This window comes from Panthera pardus, unplaced genomic scaffold (assembly GCF_024362965.1).
Source record: "Panthera pardus isolate Hobbes unplaced genomic scaffold, ASM2436296v1 HiC_scaffold_21, whole genome shotgun sequence".
Classification (NCBI taxonomy): domain Eukaryota; kingdom Metazoa; phylum Chordata; class Mammalia; order Carnivora; family Felidae; genus Panthera; species Panthera pardus.
This window is the reverse complement of record NW_026526777.1, coordinates 29,795,067-29,816,319: the sequence shown is the minus strand read 5'-3', so window position 1 is coordinate 29,816,319 and position 21,253 is coordinate 29,795,067. Positions and strand designations below refer to the sequence as shown.

General features: G+C 37.4%; 1 protein-coding gene across 1 annotated transcript in view; it reads right to left on the bottom strand.

The window, feature by feature from the left end:
- Positions 1-953: 953 nt before the first annotated feature.
- The window catches only part of KIF14 (kinesin family member 14), a 52,810-nt gene continuing 32,510 nt past the window's right edge, over positions 954-21,253 (bottom strand). The window contains exons 22-29 of the mRNA XM_053909085.1: positions 17,620-17,714; positions 14,013-14,237; positions 13,349-13,533; positions 10,379-10,537; positions 9,676-9,798; positions 5,889-5,963; positions 3,436-3,574; positions 954-3,065 (exon numbers count right to left, since the gene is read on the bottom strand). Of these exons, the coding sequence (XP_053765060.1) occupies positions 2,689-3,065; positions 3,436-3,574; positions 5,889-5,963; positions 9,676-9,798; positions 10,379-10,537; positions 13,349-13,533; positions 14,013-14,237; positions 17,620-17,714 (1,378 nt within the window). The 3' untranslated portion in view covers positions 954-2,688. The remainder of the gene's footprint in view (positions 3,066-3,435; positions 3,575-5,888; positions 5,964-9,675; positions 9,799-10,378; positions 10,538-13,348; positions 13,534-14,012; positions 14,238-17,619; positions 17,715-21,253) is intronic.

The window sequence follows — 21,253 nt, the reverse complement described above, 5'->3', positions numbered from 1 at the left end:
GGCTTGGGTCCCGATCTCATGGTTTGTGAATTCGAGCCCCGCATCAGCATCACTGCTGTCAGTGCAGAGCCTGCTTCGGATCTGTCCCCCTCTCTTTCTGCCCTTCCCCTCCTTCTCAAAAATAAACATTAAAAAAATTAAAAGGCTAATTAGTTAACTAAACAATATTTTGCTAAAAATTTCAGAAGGACCTCATGAAGGGCACACCTATGTCCTACTCTACCTTCCTGAAGGCTGGCGAGATCTTGTTTAGTCCTTTCATTATCACAGAACCTAATGGCAGATCTGTTTTCAAGTATGCCATGTTTAAAGCATTGGAGTACAACTCAGTACATGGGCAGAATATTGCAAGTGGCATAGGCTTGCACCAAACGTGATCCTGTATGCATCGTGACAAGGGCTTAGTTGCTAGTAATGGAAGGAGGGACAGACACTAACATTTACTAACAATCCACTACATGCCAGGACCTACTCCTACATTTTTCTCATTTACTGCTCAGGTAGGCTATGAGGAGGGGTAATACTTTTCTTGCTGCAAATGAGGAAATGGGTAAGAAGATAGCAAGCAACTTGTCTAAGGTCATACAGTTACTAAATAGCCTTTCGGGATTCATACTCTTAATGAATGAAAAATGTGTCAAACTCCAAAGCTCATGCTCTTTCCACTACAGCACATGGGGATAAATCTATTCCAGACAACCAACTGCAAAGAGGCAGAGCAATGTCAAAAAAAAAAAAAAAAAAAAAAAAAATCCAAGTAGTTGTCCTAATATTTAGTATTTCCTAATTGTTTGATTTGCGATACCAGTATAAATATTATCACAGTTACAAATAAAACTATTAGGTAACTAGTATAACTATTATCAAGGCAGAGCTATTATAGTAACTTTGAGTCAGAAATAAAGTAAATGAAGAAAACCAATAGACTAAAAATACCTTAGGCCAAGAGATAATTCTGAAGCCAACAAGATTTATTAAAGGCATTCTCTTTATAACATTCTTATCAGTGCACATGATTCTATAGCAAATATATGTTTCATCATTCATTCAAATACTGCATAACAATTTACTTGAAAGTATAAATATATATATATACATACGCAAAATTTTACAACACTAACAGATTTCTGACCAATGAACTTATGAGTTTAGAAAGCAGAGGGTAAAGATAAAGTACCAAACATTAAGATGAAAACTACTGTACTGATACTTTAGAAAATTCTTCAAAGAAGTACAACCTTCAAGAAAAGCTCTTTAATGTACATCTAAGCGATAAACTTTATAAAACTTGATCGCAAAAGTGCTACTTGGCAGAGCATTGACTATTAAAAGTATGTTTAGAACTTCAGAAAGAATGCAAGCTCAAATGCCAAACATAGAAGGAAAAAAAAAAAAAGAAAATGAAAGCAAAATTTCCTACTCTGCACCATTTGAAAGCACCTGGCAACACAGCACATGGTGTATTAACATTGTTCTGGCTACGATAACCGGTATTTATTTACAGTCTCTCCCTAACAAAGAAATGATCGAATTTACTTATGGTATTAACATCTGATTTTCACTAGTCGTGTCAAATGTGCAAGTGGTACCTGCAAGTGAAAAGGACAAATGCAAGAATCAAGTTATTTACAAGAATTATTCTCAAGGAACTACTCGTTATCATCTAAGCAGAACCATTAGGTATCTTCCCAAATTACACATATGTGTGTGGTCAAAAACCTCAAGTCAGTTCCTTAATGAAAGATCCCAAAAGTAGAATATTCTCTTTATTACTTGATTGCAAATCAAAAGTGTTTTAAGCTGTGAGATATAATAAAGATCTTTCATCTTTACCAAATCATGTACAAACTCTTTCATTACGTATTTAACAAAACAAGCATTATCAAGAAAAGGTCCAGCCTCTGATTTCCTAACCCCATTCAGTAAGTGTGATTCTGTCAATATTTAATAGGTTTTTAAATTATATTCATACAGCCCTCATTATGGAACAGAGATAACATAGTGAATTATTATGCCAGCAAGTCATATTAATATATAATCATACTATATTTAGGTAGCTACTTATAATTTGGAAAGAAAAGGAAACCATGCCTTGAACACACTATTCAAAATGGCAACCAGTTAACCTTTCAAGAAAAGAGTTTTAGATTTAACAATGTCAGTTACGTTGCCCTAGTTAAACGCATTGGCAACTTGACCACAAACCTCATCGTAGCTACTTGCAGAGGAGAGAAGGCACAGGCACAAAGGTAGCTGATTGTTCACATGTTTCCACTCATGAGAAAATAACTTATAATAACTATAGTAACCATTTACAAACAAGCTAAAGAACCAACCAGAAATAGTATATCAATATTAAAAACAAACACTTAAAATTCAAGGCAATGAGAACCTGGAGAAGAGACCATTCACTTGTTTTCAAACTCCTAATTTCATTCTATTGCCACCATGTTCCAATACAGAAAATGTCTATTCGAAATTGTCTCAGAAACTTCTGAATGCACATTCTGAAATCAGGATTCCATGCTGCTTATGCTGTCCCTGCCCAGTGGAAGACCACCAACATACATGCACTTCTTTGAAACATTTATGCTGGTTTCCTGCTTTTTATATTCTATGTGAGGAAAATTGCCTGCCCAGTGTTCTCTCTCTTTGATGGATGGGCGTAAAGTGCCTACGTAGCAGAATTCATACCCACTGAATCCTACTGGGTGTGCTTTCCTCTGACGCCACTGCTGGGTATGAGCCATGGAGTTCATAGACACGCTTTGGTACACCTTTATTCCTCACGGAGTCAGTCCTGCTTGATTTAGATTGTTCTTCTTCTCCAGTATTCTGATTACAAGTTTCCCAGGGTTTCAACAAATTAGGACTCTCTTCAGATTCAAAACAGAAGAGGAGTGACTTGACTAGAGACTCTAGCCCCCTGTGGCTGCCCTGAGGCATTCTCTTCTCACAGCTGTCAAGAGAAGCAGAGTGAATGCTGAAGTCATCATGAAAATCCTTGGTCAAGTTGCACAGACTTTCAACACAATTCTTGAGAAGATTTTTGTCACTGTGGCATCCTATGCAAGGAAAAGAAAAAGTTAATTAACCTTTTCATTTTTTATCATGTATTTATTACTGTTATATGACTGTAAATATCTTTTAGGTCAAAGTAACCCTATCAAGACAAATCTAAACTACTTAAGATTACTCAGTTTATCTGCTAACTAAGCACCTGGTTTTTTAGGATCTAATTATTTAGGTAATGTACTTATATATATTAAGTGGGAATGCAACCATTCAAGTTCCTATATTGGTAATTAATGTCAAGGAAGTAGCATTAATTAGACTTGGATTCATGAATTAAACTAGAAATTAAAAGAACAGATGTCTGAGAGTCTTTATACTATAAAATTTTGATTAATTACAAATTCCATCTGGAGCATATACCTCTCAGTGCAGAAATAATAATTTGAATAGTTTGCTCTAAGCAATGTTTTAACTTCAAGAATTTTGGAGCAAGATTAACCATCTTCTTCAAATCTTGGTATCCAGAATTTTCTTGTTGTAGTTCGCTTCTGAAACTTTTCTGTAAATAAAATTAATATTTTTAAAACCACACAATAGACTACATGACAGTAAAGCTTAGTCAATATGATTTTAATCACCAGAATCTTATGTTCAAGAAAGAGTTACTTTCCTCACGAATGCTTAATTCTGTTTCCACAAGCAAGACCAAATACAATATTAATAATTACTGTTTTCAAAAGAAATAAGAATTTTATTTTTTTAATTAAAAAAAGTTGGTTTTTAAATTTTTTATTTTTATTTTTATTTTTTTTGAGAGAGAGAGAGAGAAAGACAGAGACAGAGCATGAATGGGGGAGGGGCAGAGAGAGAAGGAAACAGAATCCAAAACAGGCTTCTGGGCTCTGAGCCGTCAGCACAGAGCCTGATGCAGGGTTGAACTCACAAACCAAGAGATCATGGCCTGAGCAGAAGTCAGACACCTAACCAACTGAGCCACCCAGGTATCCTCCACAAAAAAAGTTTTTTTTAAGTAAGCTCTACACCCAATGTAGGGCTTGAACTCGTGACACTGAGATCAAGTCACATGCCCTACAGAATGGGCCAGCCAGGTACCCCAAGAATTTTAAATTAATTTTAAATCAAAATCCAGTCATCCTATTACATGGGAATGAAATAAAACCTTAGTACCCTTTATTACCCAATATCATAAACGATAAATTTATTTAATTTTTTAGAGTTCAACTTAGTATCTCCTATTTATTTTTATTTAAGTAAAAATTTTTAGGACATAGATATTTCCCTCCTTTTTAACACATTGATTATATACTTAGTTTATATTTTTCTATTTACTTGTCATATGAAAATAAAATAATTTGTCTAATTCACCTATATTTTAAAATCTTTAAGCATATTATTAACCACATTTTTCTAACCTTTAATGTACTTTATTGTTTTTCTTTATTTTTTTAATTTTATTTTTTATTTTTTAAAATTTACATCCAAATTAGTTAGCATATAGTGCAACAATGATTTCAGGAGTAGATTCCTTAGTGCCCCTTACCCATTTAGACCACCCCCCCCCCACTACCCCTCCAGTAACCCTCAGTTTGTTCTCCATATTTATGAGTCTCTTCTGTTTTGTCCCCTCCCTGTTTTTATATGATTTTTGTTTCCCTTCCCTTATGTTCATGTTTTGTCTCTAAAAGTCCTCATATGAGTGAAGTCATATGATTTTTGTCTTACTCTAATTTCATTTAGCATAATACCCTCTAGTTCCATCCATGTAGTTGCAAATGGCAAGATTTCATTCTTTTTGATTGCCGAGTAATACTCCATTGTATATATATACCACATCTTCTTTATCCGTTCATCCATCGATGGACATTTGGGCTCTTTCCACACTTTGGCTATTGTTGATAGTGCTGCTATAAACATGGGGGTGCATGTGTCCCTTCGAAACAGCACGCCTGTATCCCGTGGATAAATACCTAGTAGTGCAATTGCTGGGTCGAAGGGTAGTTCTAAATTTTTAGTTTTTTGAGGAACCTCCATACTGTTTTCCAGAGTGGCTGCACCAGCTTGCATTCCCATAAACAAAATTTTTTAAAGTTTATTTATTTTGAGAGAGAGAGAGAGAGAGAGAGAGAGAGAGAGAAGGATGGGGGGAGGGACAGAGAGGGAGAGAGAATGAGAATCCCAAGCAAGCTCTGTGCTATCAGCCTGGAGCCTGACAGGGGCTCACTAGGTCTCAGGAACCATGAGATCGTGACCTGAGCCAAAATCAAGAATTGGATGCTTAACCTGCTGAGCCACCCAGGCGCCCCTATTAAACACAATTTTTCAGCCAATGACTATCTCAGCAAAAGCTGACAGTTACTAAACTAAGAAATAGATAAAATACATCAATATTAATCAATTTCTATACAATATCTTATGTATTACTAAAACAAATAAGTTATGACATCCAAGAGGAAGTAGCTAGGGAGCTACTGTACGTGCTTCAACTAAACATGCACAAAGGAATTATCTGGCTAAGGATAAAAACAGAAATAGGGGCACCTGGGTGGCTCAGTTGGTTGAGCATCTGACTTCAGCTCAGGTCATGATCTCATGGTCTGTGAGCTCGAGCCCCGCGTCAGGCTCTGTGCTGAGGGCTCAGAGCCTGGAACCTGCTTCAGATTCTACGTCTCCCTCTCTCTCTGCCCCTCCCCTGCTCACACTCTGTCTCTCTCTCTCTCTCTCAAAAATAAATAAACATTAAAAAAAATTTTAAAAAACATAAATAAACATATCATATCTACACTTAAACCAAATGAAATGATAAAATACACCAAGGAAAAGTAAACACAAAAACAATTTAAAGCTTCTCTTACTGTTTTCCACTCAGCAAAGATGTTTTCAAGAGATCCAATCAATCCCATGGCATTAGCTTTCATCTGTTTGGTAACCTATAGAGAATGTTAACATATTTTATTATACAAATAATTATTTAGAAGTTTAGAAATCCTAGAATTCTATGGGACAAGACAGGGAAGAATTTTCGTCTATGAAGACAAAAGACTCGAGTTCTTTTATTGGGACTATAATTAAACAACTGGGGTACCTAAATCATGTGAGCAAAATTTCTTTCAAAATAAATTGCATATTGATTCTACATTAAATATAGATACCCTCTGAAGCTTGTTATAATAATAGCATTTTGCCTTATATTTAAATATTTATAGGAATTAAATTTCCAAGACTTCCCTTGGAAGAGTATAACTAATATAAAGCAAATATTATGCTCTAAGAACTACAAATACATTTCCCCAGTTTTATTAAAATATATTTGACAACTAACATTGGATTAGTTTAAGGTGTACAACATGATCCAGTATACTGCAAAACGACCACCATAGGGAGTTTAGTTAACATTCATTACCTCATATAGTTACAATCCTTTTTCTTGTGATGAGAACTTTTAAGATCTATTCTCTTAGCAACATTCAAATACCCAATATAGTAGTACTGTTAACTATAGTCACTGTGCTGCATTTTACATCCCCAGGACTTACCTTATAACTGGAAGTTGGTACTTTTGGACCACCTGCACCCATTTCCCCATCCCCACCCTCTGACTGGTAACCGCTAGTCTGTTCTCTGTTTCTATGATTTAACCTTTATTTTTAGATTCCACATATAAATGAGATCATATAATACTTGTCTTCCTGTGTCCAAGTTATTTCACTTACATGTTTTATTATTTGCTTCTCCATTACAGCCCTATGCTGCATATGCAATTGTCCTCCTTTTACAAATAAGAAAACAGATCCCGCGCTCCTACGACTCAGAGCCAGGGCCGGAACCCCAGTGTAAATTCTAAGCCTTTGCTTTTGTGCTGCTCAATGCTGCCCCCTAAGGTGTCTTCTCACTTAATTTCTGCCAGGGGATTCTATTTTAAGAATTTAATTGGCTTTACCCACACAGCTCTTCCCTACGTCTTAGATTTCCTGTATCTGGTTGAAAAAAATATCTTTTTTCCCCTTGACTCCAGCTTTACAATTATAACTCCTATGCCTTATGTTTGAGCCTATTTTCTATTTCTTTAGATTCTTTGCTTTCTTGCCATAGGTTCTTGAGTTTTAACTTCTAAGAATACGATAAGCTAAAACCCCACCATGACTAAATAAATAGCTGTGGCATACCACAGAGAGAAAATGAGAGGAAGGGAGGTAGAGGTCTGCATGAAATGCAGATAATATGAATTTTATGCAAGATGGGCCTGACTCATTTGCTGTTTATTTCCTCAAAACAATAGCAAAGCTAACATCCACACCCTGCTTTGCTACTTGCTGTGCACATTCACATGCATTACTTCATTTCTGCTTTTCATTAACTTATTCTATAGCCTCTTGCACTTACTGCCAGCAGACATTCAATCTGCAAACAGTGATAGTGTTTTAGTGATAAATGTGCTGCTGAGCAAAACCAAGCTGAAGATGTCAGCAGTGGCCAGTAGGAGTCCACTTTCTTCAAAGTTGCATTATAGAACTGAAATCAGCCTCATGTCTCCTACAATATGATTAGACCCAGATATCTTGATCTAGTGACAAAATGAGCTCCTTTTGGATGAGTTTTTATTTTAAAAACAAAATAAAAGCACAAAGTGAGAGAGGCAAACATCCACAGAGAACAAGACCAAGCGAGCTGAGGAACCTGACTGGCCTGGCACATAATCCTCAGAACAATTTTACGAAGTACCTATGATCATCTTCACATTTTAAATGAACAAGTGGGGCTCAGGCAAGCAGCTCAAAGCTACACAGGAAGTGGGAGAGCAACTTAATGTTCAGGGTCTTTCTCCAGTTCTGAGACGGTTCGGACAGTGATTAACCTATAAAGCCCTTTAGTCTGAGGAAAGGAATGGAGATCCCCTCTGGCTTATATGGAAAGTTTCCCCCAGAAAGATAAGCTAGACATACATTAATGAAAAAAAAAAAATTAACTTACTCTATGCCTTCCTGGAAACAACTAGCCAGAGGGGTGGAAGCTAACAGTCTTCCCCCGGATTTACTTCCCTAGGTAAATCAATATGTATGTAAATGATATCCCTCCTAAGGGGGATGATCTCAGGAACCAAAACCCCAGGGAGCTCCATCCCAGCTGACTGACTCCAGAAAAAGAAAGGGAATGGGCAGAGATGGTTTTAACAAGAAGTTGTTACAATGTGACTGCTGAACAGACGCGTCTCTGAAACTCACTGTGGTAAGATTTGAACTTACCTTCTGAATCCCCAATTCATTACTAGTAACTCTCAGTGAAGAAAGTTAGTGCCTGAACAATGGCTTACAAAACTTATTTAGTTAGCGTTCTGAGCTTCGGAGTCAGGTGGGTAGAATATAAAACCCTGGCTGGAGACTGGACAAGGTTCTCCAGCTCAGTGAAACACACAGGAAGATGAGTAATTCCTACCTTGCAAGTGGGGAGGTTCACCACTATTACACATAAAGCACCAGTCCTGTAATTGTCACTGAGAGATGATTTAATAAGTGACTTAATAAATTTAATAAATAATGTCACAACCTAGGACATAGGTATTATTACATAGGACACGTGAGGAAACAGAGTCAGAGCACTGACTTGATGAATGATTGCTGGAAAATAACAGAGACAGGTTTTAACCACAGTGCCACCTCTAAGACAGCATTGCTTTTATGCTTTCATGTTAGTTAGCTGGAGGAGGTGGGGAGGAAGCATATTTTAGGAAGTTACTCAAATCTGTGTTGGTTCTGTGTCTTAATATGAAATAACAGAGGTGAACGCCTCTGTCAAAATATTTAGTTTAAAATATTGGATCAATAAATGGTAGTTTCTATTCTTTTTTTTTAATGTTTATCTTTATTTTTGAGACAAAGACAGAGCATGAGCAGGGGAGAGGCAGAGAGAGAGGGAGACACCGAATCGGAAGCAGGCTCCAGGCTCTGAGCTGTCAGCATGGAGCCCGACGCGGGGCTCCAACTCGTCAACTGAGAGATCATGACCTGAGCCCAAGTCGGACGCTCAACCGACTGAGCCACCCAGGTGCCCGGGTAGTTTCTATTCCTAAGTGGACAAGTAGAGACCTAACCAAAGAGCAAGAAGAAAAAGACAAGCAGAAAGTGAACACTAGGTGTCAGCGCCACACTCCATTCTGCTCTGGAGTGTATCCACAGGCTGAATTTTCATGGATAATAACTGACAAAATTATACAACAGAGGCTGCAGTAACTCAAGAGTAACTTGGGGAAAATATCACCATGACATAATGATAGCATCAGCCTTTTCAATAAAATAATTATTCAACACAAATTAAAATACATAAATCTATAAGAATCCAATTTATTGAACTAATTTCTAAAAAATTTTTTGGTGTTTATTCATTTTTTGAGGAACAGAGAGACAGAGTGCAAGTGGGGGAGGGGCAGAGAGAGAGGGAGACACAGAATCTGAAACAGGCTCCAGGCTCTGAGCTGTCAGCACAGAGCCCCACGCGGGGCTCGAACTCACGGACCGTGAGATCATGACCTGAGCTGAAGTCAAACACTTAACCAACTGAGCCACCCAGATGCCCCAGAACTAATTTTTTTAAATCACCTTTACAGACCATCTGGTACTATGTAGAATGTTCTTTCATTCCTCTTACCTCATTTTGGGTACACTGCCTTAAGAGTCCATGCTGAAGTTCTTTTGCTTTTTCTAGTCCAGAATCTAATAGAATCTTCACTCCTAAGCCTACACCATCACAAAGAGCATCCATGAAATCCTCCTAGAAAAAGTTTTTAAGTATTAACTGGAAAACTCAGGTTTTACATTTTTTTAAAAATTATCAAACAACTAATTTTATTTTCTGCTTATTGTAGGATTATAATAAGTTCCAAGTTTATTAAATTCAACTAAAGCTGGAATAAGATCTAACAGTCTATAAGAAAGGTAGCAAACCTGTAATTTAGCATTCCACATATAACGTGCTATAAACAATGTCTGTCATCTTAGACAGGACAATACATTCCTAGAACACAGTAACATTCTATTACTATGTTTTCAATGGCATGAAAACTTAAAGCAAGCAAACACAAATTTTCTAGAATTATAGAGTTCTTCATATGTTCATTGGCTAAGTAGGTGGCTATCATGAAAGCAAAGATCCAAAAAGTAAAATGAGGATTTCAGAATTATCCAGTACATTTAGCCAACTTAGACTGAAACCGTTTTAAATTATATTGCTAAACTATTAAAAGTATGAGCTATTTTCAAATAAAAACAACTTATCATGTTTAGTGATACTATTATCAGGAGTCTACTGTTCCCTCAGATGAAGTCTTTCAAAACTAATGTTACCAAATTACCTGAACACTGGTAGCCTTATTGCTACTGTTTTCCAGAAAATGTAGCTCGCTCCCTTTAAGAACTGCTAACTGTCCCACATACTTCACAGCTTGTTGTACAATTTGGACTATTTTGTTTTGAGCTTCTTTTACCATTGATGAGATATCTGAACAGCATCCCTATAAAATAAAAATGGACCATTACATAAGATACATGAGATTACACAGGGTGGTAAAGACAAGAAAAGCAATTTGAAGAAAACAAATTCTGCATTCATCGATATGGTGACTATGCTTCATAAAAATCTCAGAGCCAGAAAACATGCAACCCTATAGCTCCTAACGAGGATAAAATGACTAGGATATAGTCTCTACCCTCAAAGACCTTACACACTAATAGGAGACATAAGACAAGCATGCAGTTAACTAATATAAGAAAGAAGTGATAAGTGAAAGTCCTCACCCCCCAAGAAGGAACAAAACCATGGCGCTTTTGCCTTTGAACTTTTCCTGTCCCGGGAGCCATCTGACAGATGGTGGGCAAAGATATTTTCTTTTATCAGGGGAGAAGGAAGAAGAAAGGGAAGGAAAAGGGGGAGAAGACCACCCTCCAAACAAAAGGCTTCTCCTGCACCAGAGTGCACATGACCAACGAGGAGGTGTTCCCCGAGCTTTTCTTTCTGTTACCTGCCAACTACAGTGATTCTCTTCAAAATACTTCTCTTGGCCTGCTTTCTGGGACATGCTTATAATACTGCTAAAAGGTAAGACTTCTCACACCATACTTAGCTAGTAAGCGTAGTCACTAAATTCAGTTGTGCCAACGTAACGCAAGTGTCTCCTGAGCTCCGTCTAACTTCCCCTCCAGGTCACCTGTTCTCTCCATCCTCAATTCCTATAAAACATTTCCCATAGAGCTTGTAGGTCGCAACCCCTAAGTTCAGAGTGGTCTTTCCAGAGAATGAAAAGAAGGAAAGAAACTACCCACCAGTTGCTCTAACAGGTACCTTCTTATCACATCCATCCATCTGATCCTCATGGCAATCTTGCCAGACAGGCCTTATTTTTATTTTCCCGGTGACAAAATGGGAGACTCAAAAAGTGAAGCAGCTTGCCCAAGGACACAGAACTAATTCAGCATGGGTTCAAACACTGGTTTTCCAAATGCCAATAGTGGTTTTTTTGTTTTGTTTTGTTTTTTTCTGTTCCTGAACTGCCTCTCAAACCTAAGAGCCAACTAAGACTAAGTATATCTCAAACTCTCTTTTCCACCACAGACCACCCCTCTGCTAGCTTCCTCTTCCAGGCTCAAGCATAAGTCAGATCCTCAGGTTTTGGCTCCCCAGCTTTGCTCTCTGGCCAGCTTTCCCTTTCATCTTCATGGCCCTGTGCTCAGAGCATCTTCTTCACCTAATACTTCACCCACACCTGTTTGCAGTCCACCTGTCTGTCTTAGGGTCATTCTGTTTCCTCACCACTTATATCCCAAGTGATCCTTCATCCAGTGTGAATTTTTCATTACCTCAATAACAAGTATCCAAACAAGCAGCTATCGTATGATGAGTCCTTGTGAAAAAAGACCCACTGTCCCTCTAACTACCCAAAGCTTACTCTGCCCAATGAGGTATGCAGGCCTGTAAATATGATATATTAAAGGGCATAACAGGTGAAGTACAGGCCTAACAGAAAAACAAATAAGAGAAATGTCTAACCAAGTCACGGGGAGACCCAGAAAGACCTCCTAGGGAAGAATAATGGATAATTAAAAATAAACATTTGATTTCAATTTGACTAGATTACTCAACCAAATAAACATTTCCAAATCCCATCAATAAATAAATAGCCCACTCAGGAAGTACTACAATAGTAGAATGTAGAAAGTCTCTTGGTGGGCGCTATAACATAAGATTTGTTCAAATATTCTAGAACATTTTGTCAAGAAGCCAAGTTACCCATTTTAAAAAGTGGAACCTATCCCCTTTGGTATTTTCATAACTACTTCCCTCAGACAGTCAAGGAATTCTTAAGGAAGAGTTCACTGATATGGCAGATGACTAGGTATTAACCAGTATCAAATTCTCTACTTCTTCCATGGTAATAGAACTCTTGATTTTTCACTAGGTACACAGCTGTCCAGAATAAAAAATAATTTCCCAATTATACTTGTGGCTAGATGTGGTCATGTAATGAAGTCCTGGCCAAAGACTTATAAAGAGAAATGCCATATGGAAATTTCTAGAACCTACCCTTAAAAGAAGGCCCATTTGGCCTTTCCCTTCTTTGTCACTTCTTTCATCCTGCTGCACTGAATTCAGACAGAGCTCCACCACTAGGGTGTACCATGAAATAAAGGGCATGCATGAGGCTTGGCAGAGGGTACATTAGAAGGAGCTTAGCTCTCAAGGTGTGGAACAGAGCCACCATGCCTCCTTCCAGATTTTATGTGACAGCCAAGAAGCTTTTATCTTACTTCTTCTTCACAGCCATGCCTAATCTCACTTGATATAAGGTAAACAGGAAAAAAAAATTACTTTTCTTGACCATATACCAGTGGGCTTGTGACTCGACTCATTCAGCACAAGTTGATACCCAATATATAACCACAGCAAGACTCCGCCTTTCTTCCCAATAGCCATTATTGAGGGCTAGCATAGTATAATATGTTACTGGTTATAAAACAGGAAAGACTACATATCCTGTGCCTCCATTTCTTCATTTATAAAATGGTGATTAAGAAAAGTACCTACTTCTAAAGTTGTTAAGAGAATTGAATGAGTTAATATTTGTCAATCACTGAGAATTCTCAGTGCCTGGCACAGAGGCAATAAATAATAAACAATCATAGAAAACCACACTTTCAGAATTGCAAAACAGAAATCACTTCTGAAAATCCTACAGATCTAATTTTAGGGAAGATGCAGACAGTAGAAGGTCAATAAATACTTGCTGAATAAATGACTTCTTCAAATGACAATCAGCAAATCAACTTACCTGCAAAAATAACTGTAAGTAGCCTCCTAGTTTTTTAACCTCTTGTCTCAGTTCATCTTCAAGTCTTGCTGTGCTGGTACAAGGTAGAATATCATCCAGCCAGTGTTTGATTAGAACCACAAGCTGCTCAAAAGCACATGTGACCTGGATAGTAAATGACTGGGTTGCTCGATCAGAAGAGAACACTTCGAAAGAAGAAGGAAAATTATTGGAAGAAATAATCTCCAAATAAAAGATTATTCTAGTCTAGGGGCACCTGGGTGGCTCAGTCAATTGAGCATCCGACTTCGGACGCTTTGACTTAGGTCATGATCTCACAGCTCGGTGAGTTCGAGCCCCATGTCGGGCTCTATGCTGACAGCTCGGAGCCAGGAGCCTGCTTCGGATACTGTGTCTCCCTCTCTCTCTGCCCCTAACCCACTCTCATTCTGTCTCCATCTCTCTCAAAAATAAATAAACATTTAAAAGAAAAATTTATTAAAAAAAAAAAAGATTATTCTAGTCTAGGATTCAGGTTAGGGTTAAGGTTAGGATTTAAAATGTTTAAGAAACATTTTACCATAGTCAGAAAATGCATGCCAAATGTGGCAATCATTCAAAAGCAAATGTAATGTGCAGAAAATAGTCATTCATGTAAGTTAATAAAAGCAGTAAGGTTGCTTACAGTTATCTTGACTTTCTTCATCTTGTTCTTCATGAGCTTTGGAAATGGCAAATAGCCCATGATAAATTTTAAGAAAATTATTAATCAGGCTGTCTGCCAGGCTTTTTTCTTCATCATAACTCTGTCCAAGAAAATCTAACGATGACCCAATCAATTCTTTGCAAATTCCAGGAAGAAAAGATTCTGCTGAACTTGGGGAAATGGTGCTCGATTTCTCCAGTAAGCCTATATGGGCAGAAAATAGCCATGTTAAGCCTACTTTTCAGGCACAACACTTTCCAACAAATACATTAATGCAAGCATATTATGGACTCATTCGTCAGTAATTTCAAAGCAGGCTGTTCTTATTTCAATACACCCTTACTTCTATATGCCAAAGTGAAAACACAAGTCCATAAAGGAAGTCAATTAATCTTTCAATGGCATCAATCCATAGGTTAGTAGTTCAACAATATAAATAACAGACAATTCAAATAAACTAAATAACCACTGGTTCAATCTCCTTCTTTATGTACTTTTTGGGAACACCTAAGAAACAGTGAATTGGTGGAAACAATGGCAGTTACATGAAATAAAATAATATAAAAATAATAAATATAAATATCATAATGTAAAGTTAATTTAATTCATAAGCTGTAAACGTAGGCAATAATAAAGCAAACTATATTAAGAGGAATGTCTCAGTAGCTCTACTTTTAACAGTTCCATCTCTAAGTATACTATAATCAAAATAGGCTAAAGCCAATTATCTACAGTTAATAAATCACATCTCTGGGAGACAGACTTTCACCATAATTTTCTAAGCACTATCCAAATCAGAAGTAAATGGAAAAGCTTGAAAGAGCTCATTTGGAGCCTCTGGAAATAACTTTATACTAGAATGCTAACTCATGAGTATAATGATTCTCATTTAATAAATAAGATTATTTTTTTGATACAGTTCATAGGCAATACAAACAGCAAACTAAAAGGAAGGTAGAATGAGGGCAAAGGATGGGGACTATTAAGAGTCTAGAACAGGGCACGTAGCTGGCTCGGTCAGTAGAGTATAAGAATCCTGATCTCGGGATCAGCCCCATGTTGGGGGTAGAGTTTACTTAAAAAAAACAAAACAAAACAAAATAAAAGTATTAAAAAAAAAAAAGAGTCTAGACCAAAGATGAATTTGATTTGGGAAGAGAAAAAACTCTAAACTGCAGGGTAATAATATTATGATAATAATGATTATAATCTAGTCATCATAAATAGTTACCAATATAATCTCTGTTTAAGAAGGTAATGATGTTAATGCATTCTAAAATCCAGCATCAGGGCACCTGGGTGGCTCAGTTGGTTAAGTGTCCAATACTTGATTGGGGCTCAGGTCATGATCTCATGATTAATAGAAAGCTACACGCACTGACAACACAGAACCTGCATGGGATTCTCTCTCCTTCTTCCTCTGTCCCTCCCCCACACACCCCACCTCATGCTTGCATGCTCTCTCTTGAAATAAATAAATAAATAAATAAATAAATAAATAAATAAATAAATATTAAAACAAAACAGAACAATAGCAGGGAGCCTGGGTGGCACAGTCGGTTAAGCATCCAACTTCGGCTCAGGTCATGATACCTCAGTCTGCAAGTTTGAGCCCCGTTTGGGGCTCTGTGCTGACAGCTCAGAGCCTAGAGCCTGCTTCGGATTCTGTGTCTCTGTCTGCCCCTCCCGCTCACAATCTGCCTCTCCAGCTCTCTCAAAAATAAATAAACATTTAAAAAAAATTTTTTTAACTGGTTAAAAAGAGTCTCTTATGGTTTGTTTCCTGTCTTTAAAATAAATAAATAGGGGCGCCTAGGTGGCTCAGTCGGTTGAGCGTCCGACTTTGGCTCAGGTCATGATCTCACAGTTCGTGAGTCCGAGCCCCGTGTAGGGCTCTGTGTTGACAGCTCGGAGCCTGGAGCCTGCTTCTGGTTCTGTGTCTCCCTCTTTCTCTGCCCCTCCCCTGCTCATGCTGTCTCTCTGTCTCAAAAATAAATAAAACATTAAAAAAATTAAAAAAATAAAATTAAATTAAAGTAAAATAAAATATATAAATAATTTTTAAAAATCAAAATAAATAATAAATAGATAAAATCCAGCATCAACATTTTACAAAGCCTTGCAAAACTCTAGTTTAAAAATATGGCCCTGGGTGCCTGGGAGGCTCAGTCGGTTAAGCGCCCTACTCTTGATTTGGGCTCAGGTCATGGATTCACAGTTTGTGAGTTCAAGCCCCACACTGAGCTCTGCTGACAATGCAGAGCCTGCTTGAGATTCTCTCTGCTCCTACTCCACTTGCCGGCGTGCACGCTCCGTCTCTCAAAATAAATAAATAAACTTAAATTTTTTTTTTCATTAAAAAAATATAAATATATGGCCCTTAAGGTGAGAAGTTTAGACATTTGCTCAACTTCCCAGAGCTGAAAAGTGCACCCTCCAGAACCCGCAGCCCGGGCGAGTCCATACTAAATGCAGATGGGGGTTTCTGTTTCCCTCTTTGAAAACTGCGAACAAGCAAAGCCCTTTTGTATTTTACTTAATTTTTAAATATGGCCCTTAAAAAGGCAGCTTTAATTCATCTGGAAAAACTACTTTTGTAAAACCTCTTACTCTCAAATAATACTGAATAAATAACGATACCACAGATACATAACCTTTTATTGTGCTGGTAAACAAAAAGCCTACAGCTTATTTTGTTTCCCTTAGATTAAATAAGTATTAAGATAATTATCTTCCTAAAAAGTAATTTTGGGTTTAAAAAGAAAGAAACTAAATTTCTCTATTTTAAAGTCAAGATGAAATATAATTTCTTTTACGACTACTTGTATCCCATTAGTGCCCTTATCACACAGATTATTAACTTACACAGCAACTTTAAAACTTTTTGTTTCCTAAGGTATAGTTTACCCTCTGTAAAGTGTGCACGTCTTAAGTATACAGCTTATTGCTTTCACATGTGTGCGCGCCCCCTCTTAGATCAATGTGTGCAAGGTTTCCACAAGCACATTCCAACAGGTTCCCTCTGGAGCCATTATTCTCTTCCGAACTGCTCTGGCTTCTGTCACCATACATCAGTTGTGCCTGTTCCTGAGCTTCACAGAAATATAATCATACAGCATGTACTTTTTGTTTCCTGGTTTCTTTCACTCAATGGAACGTTTTTGGGATTCATCCAGGTTGTTGAGTGAAGTAGGCGTTTTTCTCTTTTATTGCTGTATAGCCCCTACTACCTGGTAGTAATTTCAACTCTTACAGGTAGTTACACATGCAAATTTACAGGGTGTCCACCTTCTATAGGAAAATTAATACTGTCATCCATATTCACATAAAATAATTATTTGCTGGAAAAATTCCTGTAATTTTTTCTTTTAAACTTTCCTTCCACATTTGAATTAGGCACTCTATTAAAAGGCTCTGAGCACAGAATTTTAGACATGGAAAGGGCCACCCAGCCCACCCTCTTCACTTTGCAAAAAAAGTGAAAGTTTGGATGAAATGATTTGCAACAAGAACATGACACAAGGTAGTGACTGAGCCAGGACTTGATGCTTTTCTCAGGATGTAAGAAAATTTGATGAAAAAATACCTGATGAATGGGAAGAATGCAAATTCTGAATTGGGTAGGCTTGTATATCATGTAAACAACCAGAAATTCTCCTGTTCTTCATCAAACTTTTGCTCCTAAAAAAGATAAACCATAAAATTAGTAGTTATATACTACATGGAGTAATAATATTAATAATATTCTTTTTTTAAAAAAAAAGGAACAGATTTTTTTTTTTAAAGTTTATTTATTTTGAGAGAGAGAGAGAGAGGGAGAGGCAGAGAGAGGGGGAGAAAGAGAATCCCAAGCAGGTTCTGTGCTGTCAATGCAGAGCCTGATGTGGGGCTCAATCCCACAAACCACAAGATCATGACCTGAGCCAAGATCAAGAGTCAGACATTCAACCGACTGAGCCACCTGGGCACCCCAAGAATATTCTTAATTCTCTAAAGAAATTGGGTATGCACGTGTGTCTTTTCTATGGAAACCTTTTCATCAAGAAATAGTTCATTTGGTTTACTGAGCACGAACTTTACTATTTAGAGGTATTATTCTAAGCATACAGTTAGTTATTAATTAAACAATATTTGCTTGATATTTGAAGAGTATTACTATTTACAGGCTCTAGATACTGTGGTTAAACAAGCAAACATGGTTTCTGGGCTCCTTTTCTGTAACAAAATTAGGCAAATAATTACAATAAAGTGATGTTTCATGAGAGCAGAGCATGCCGTGGTAGATTCTGGAGAACTCAACCTGGCCCAAGGAGTCAGGAGGGCCTCTGGGAACAGTGACACTGAAGGATGCACAGGAGTTAGCCAAATGAGGAGGCAGGCTTGAGAAAGAAGGAAGAGTATTCAGACACGGGCGCCAGGATGCGGGAAGACCCGGCGATGAGAGAAAAGTACTGCGCGTGCAAAGAGCCAAGCGAGGTTTGGAAGGACCGCAGTCTAAGATGTGAAAGAGCAGCAAGGGATGAGGCTGGGAGGTGTGTGGGGGCCAGCTTGAGGCTGACCTCGGATGCCAATTAAGGAAGCTTGGATTTTATCCTGAGAACATCCTGGGAAGGATTCTAAACACTTGAATAAACATTCAAGTAAGTATTTGCTACAGTGTGAAAAGCATAACACCTGTGAAGTGTAGCAGCAATAGCACAAATGGAGAGAATGACTCTATCCTTAATCACTCTTTTGGCTGCCTCTTTTCCCACAGCCCATAAAACCACTCAGATTTCTCCCTTGAGTGTGACTGGCTGTCTAGCTGTTATTCATTCTTCCTAACTGCTACTGGAAAAGGCGGCCTACTTCCAGATTGCCTGCCATTCATCTATCAATTTTCTAAACTCCAACTCCAGCCCTCATTACATCCCTGAAGACACGAGCGGTGACCTGGATCTAAATCTAGGGGATCCTTTGAAGTCTCTTTCCTGACAGAACTCTCTATTACCATCGGCCCCTCAAAGAAAAATGCTGTTTGTGGAAAAGACCGTTAAACAAAAACGCGTTCTATCTGTAGTCCTCTAAATGTTTCAAATTTAATTTTTCCCCATGAATTCCTACAAGAAAAACACAGAAATATAACTGATAACAGGGCGAGGAAAAATCAACTCTCAGTATGACTGGTAGTAGGGAGAGGAAATGTCAATTCTCAAAAGTAACAGTTTTTTGTACTTAGGGACGAAAGGAAAGGGTATATTATTACAATAAGTCTAAACTAGGAAAACTTACTCTTTTAACACTATCGTGGTTAAACAATGTTTAAACACAAATAAAATGCTTGTTACGTTCTTTTCACAGAATTTTCACTTAACCTCAGGGGAAATTTTACTTTTAACTGTCCACAATACATATCAAAATTTATAGGCAGCCAAACCAGTCTATTTTATTGCAGAACAGCTGTGCGTATTGTGGCCGGGTAGCAGTTCCATAATTAAGAATCTGTCAGTGTTTCCATTACCTGGAGGCATTCTCAGAGTTTGCAATTCTGTCATAAACATTCTTACAAGGCTGAAACTTCATATACAAGGTCTCTGACCAAGAGCAATTCATTTTTTTAAAAAAATATGATACTTTTAAATTATAGAAGTTCTCAAAAAAACCTCTTTACCAAACGAAAACACCTGGATTTCAAAATCTTAAAAAATATTAAAAGAAGCTTTGGCTTTTCAGCAACAATTTAAACTTCTGCTGGTTCCCTAATTCTTTTTTTATTTTTTTTAATGTTTATTTATTTATTTATTTATTTTTAATAATTTATTTTTTAATTTACATCCAAGTGAGCATACAGTGCAACAATGATTTCAGGAGTAGATTCCTGGTGCCTAATTTTTTCTGAAGTTAGCAGAAAATAAGATGTAAATCACCAACTTTCACTAAGCTAAAATTTTGATGTTCATGATTTATTTATTTTTAATTAATTTAAAATTCCAGTCTAGTTAACATCCAGCATTCTATCAGTTTCAGGTGCACAATACAGTGATTCCACACTTCTGTACGTTACTCAGTGCTCATCATGCTAAGTGTTCATCCCCTTCATCTATTTCACCCGTCCTGTCACCCACCGATGTCCATTAATTATTAATGCTCATATTGTGATCCACAATTCTAAGTCTGTATCTGTTTATAATAAAAGATAATAAGAAACCAGTAATTATAAAATCTAAAAGGATTTATAATTCACCCCCTCAGGCATTTGTACTTCTGGTTTGAATTTTTGGGAGGCTTATGTTACTCCAGGTTAGCGTAAGTACTCCAAGCCCATCCACTCAATTTCCCCCACAGGCCATCTTTAGCTCATTTTGGAGAGCCCAACTCTGTTTTGAAGTCCTCCAGATAAATCACCTAAAGATATCACTATCTGTTTATTGGTATTAAATCGGAAATCAGATCTCAGATCATCTCTGAATTCCAAGATTTAATTTTACTTAATACATATTAAGCACCCAATAATAATAAGAGCTGCCATTTATTCAATACCCATCCACTGCAGTGGGAGTTTTACATACTTTATCTCTTTTTTATTTTTTTATTTTTATTTTTTAACATTTATTTCTTATTGAGAGACAGAGAGAGACAGAGCATGAGCATGGGAGGGGCAGAGAGAGAAGGAGACACAGAACACGAAGCAGGCTCCAGTCTCTGAGCTGTTAGCACAGAGCCCGACATGGGGCTCGAATGCACAAAATGCCGAGACCATGACCTGAGCTGAAGTTGGACGCTTAACCGACTGAGCCACCCAGGCATCCCTACATACTTTATTTCTTAATCCTTATAACTACTTCACAACATCATCATCATCAGCCCCATGGTGGTCATAGAAGTAGCAGGAGAAGCAATTGTTTTTATATATGACCTCACTTAAACTCAGTGATAAGCTCTGTAGAATAGATATGTATTACTGTCTCCATTTGGTAGACGAGAACACTGAAGCCTGAAGATGTAATGTCACTTGCCCATGGCCACACTCTGCATAAATCACTATACCTGAAACTAGCATAATACTGTAAACTATACTGGAATGAAAATTAAAAACTTAATACAAAAAATTAGAACCCAGGACTGTGACATGAGCCTGTGACTCTCTTATTATACTACATTGTAGGGGATACAGATGTGTTCCCTATGCTCAAGGAATTCAGAATCTGTTTAAAGGACAAGGTCTGTATTTCTTTCAGCTT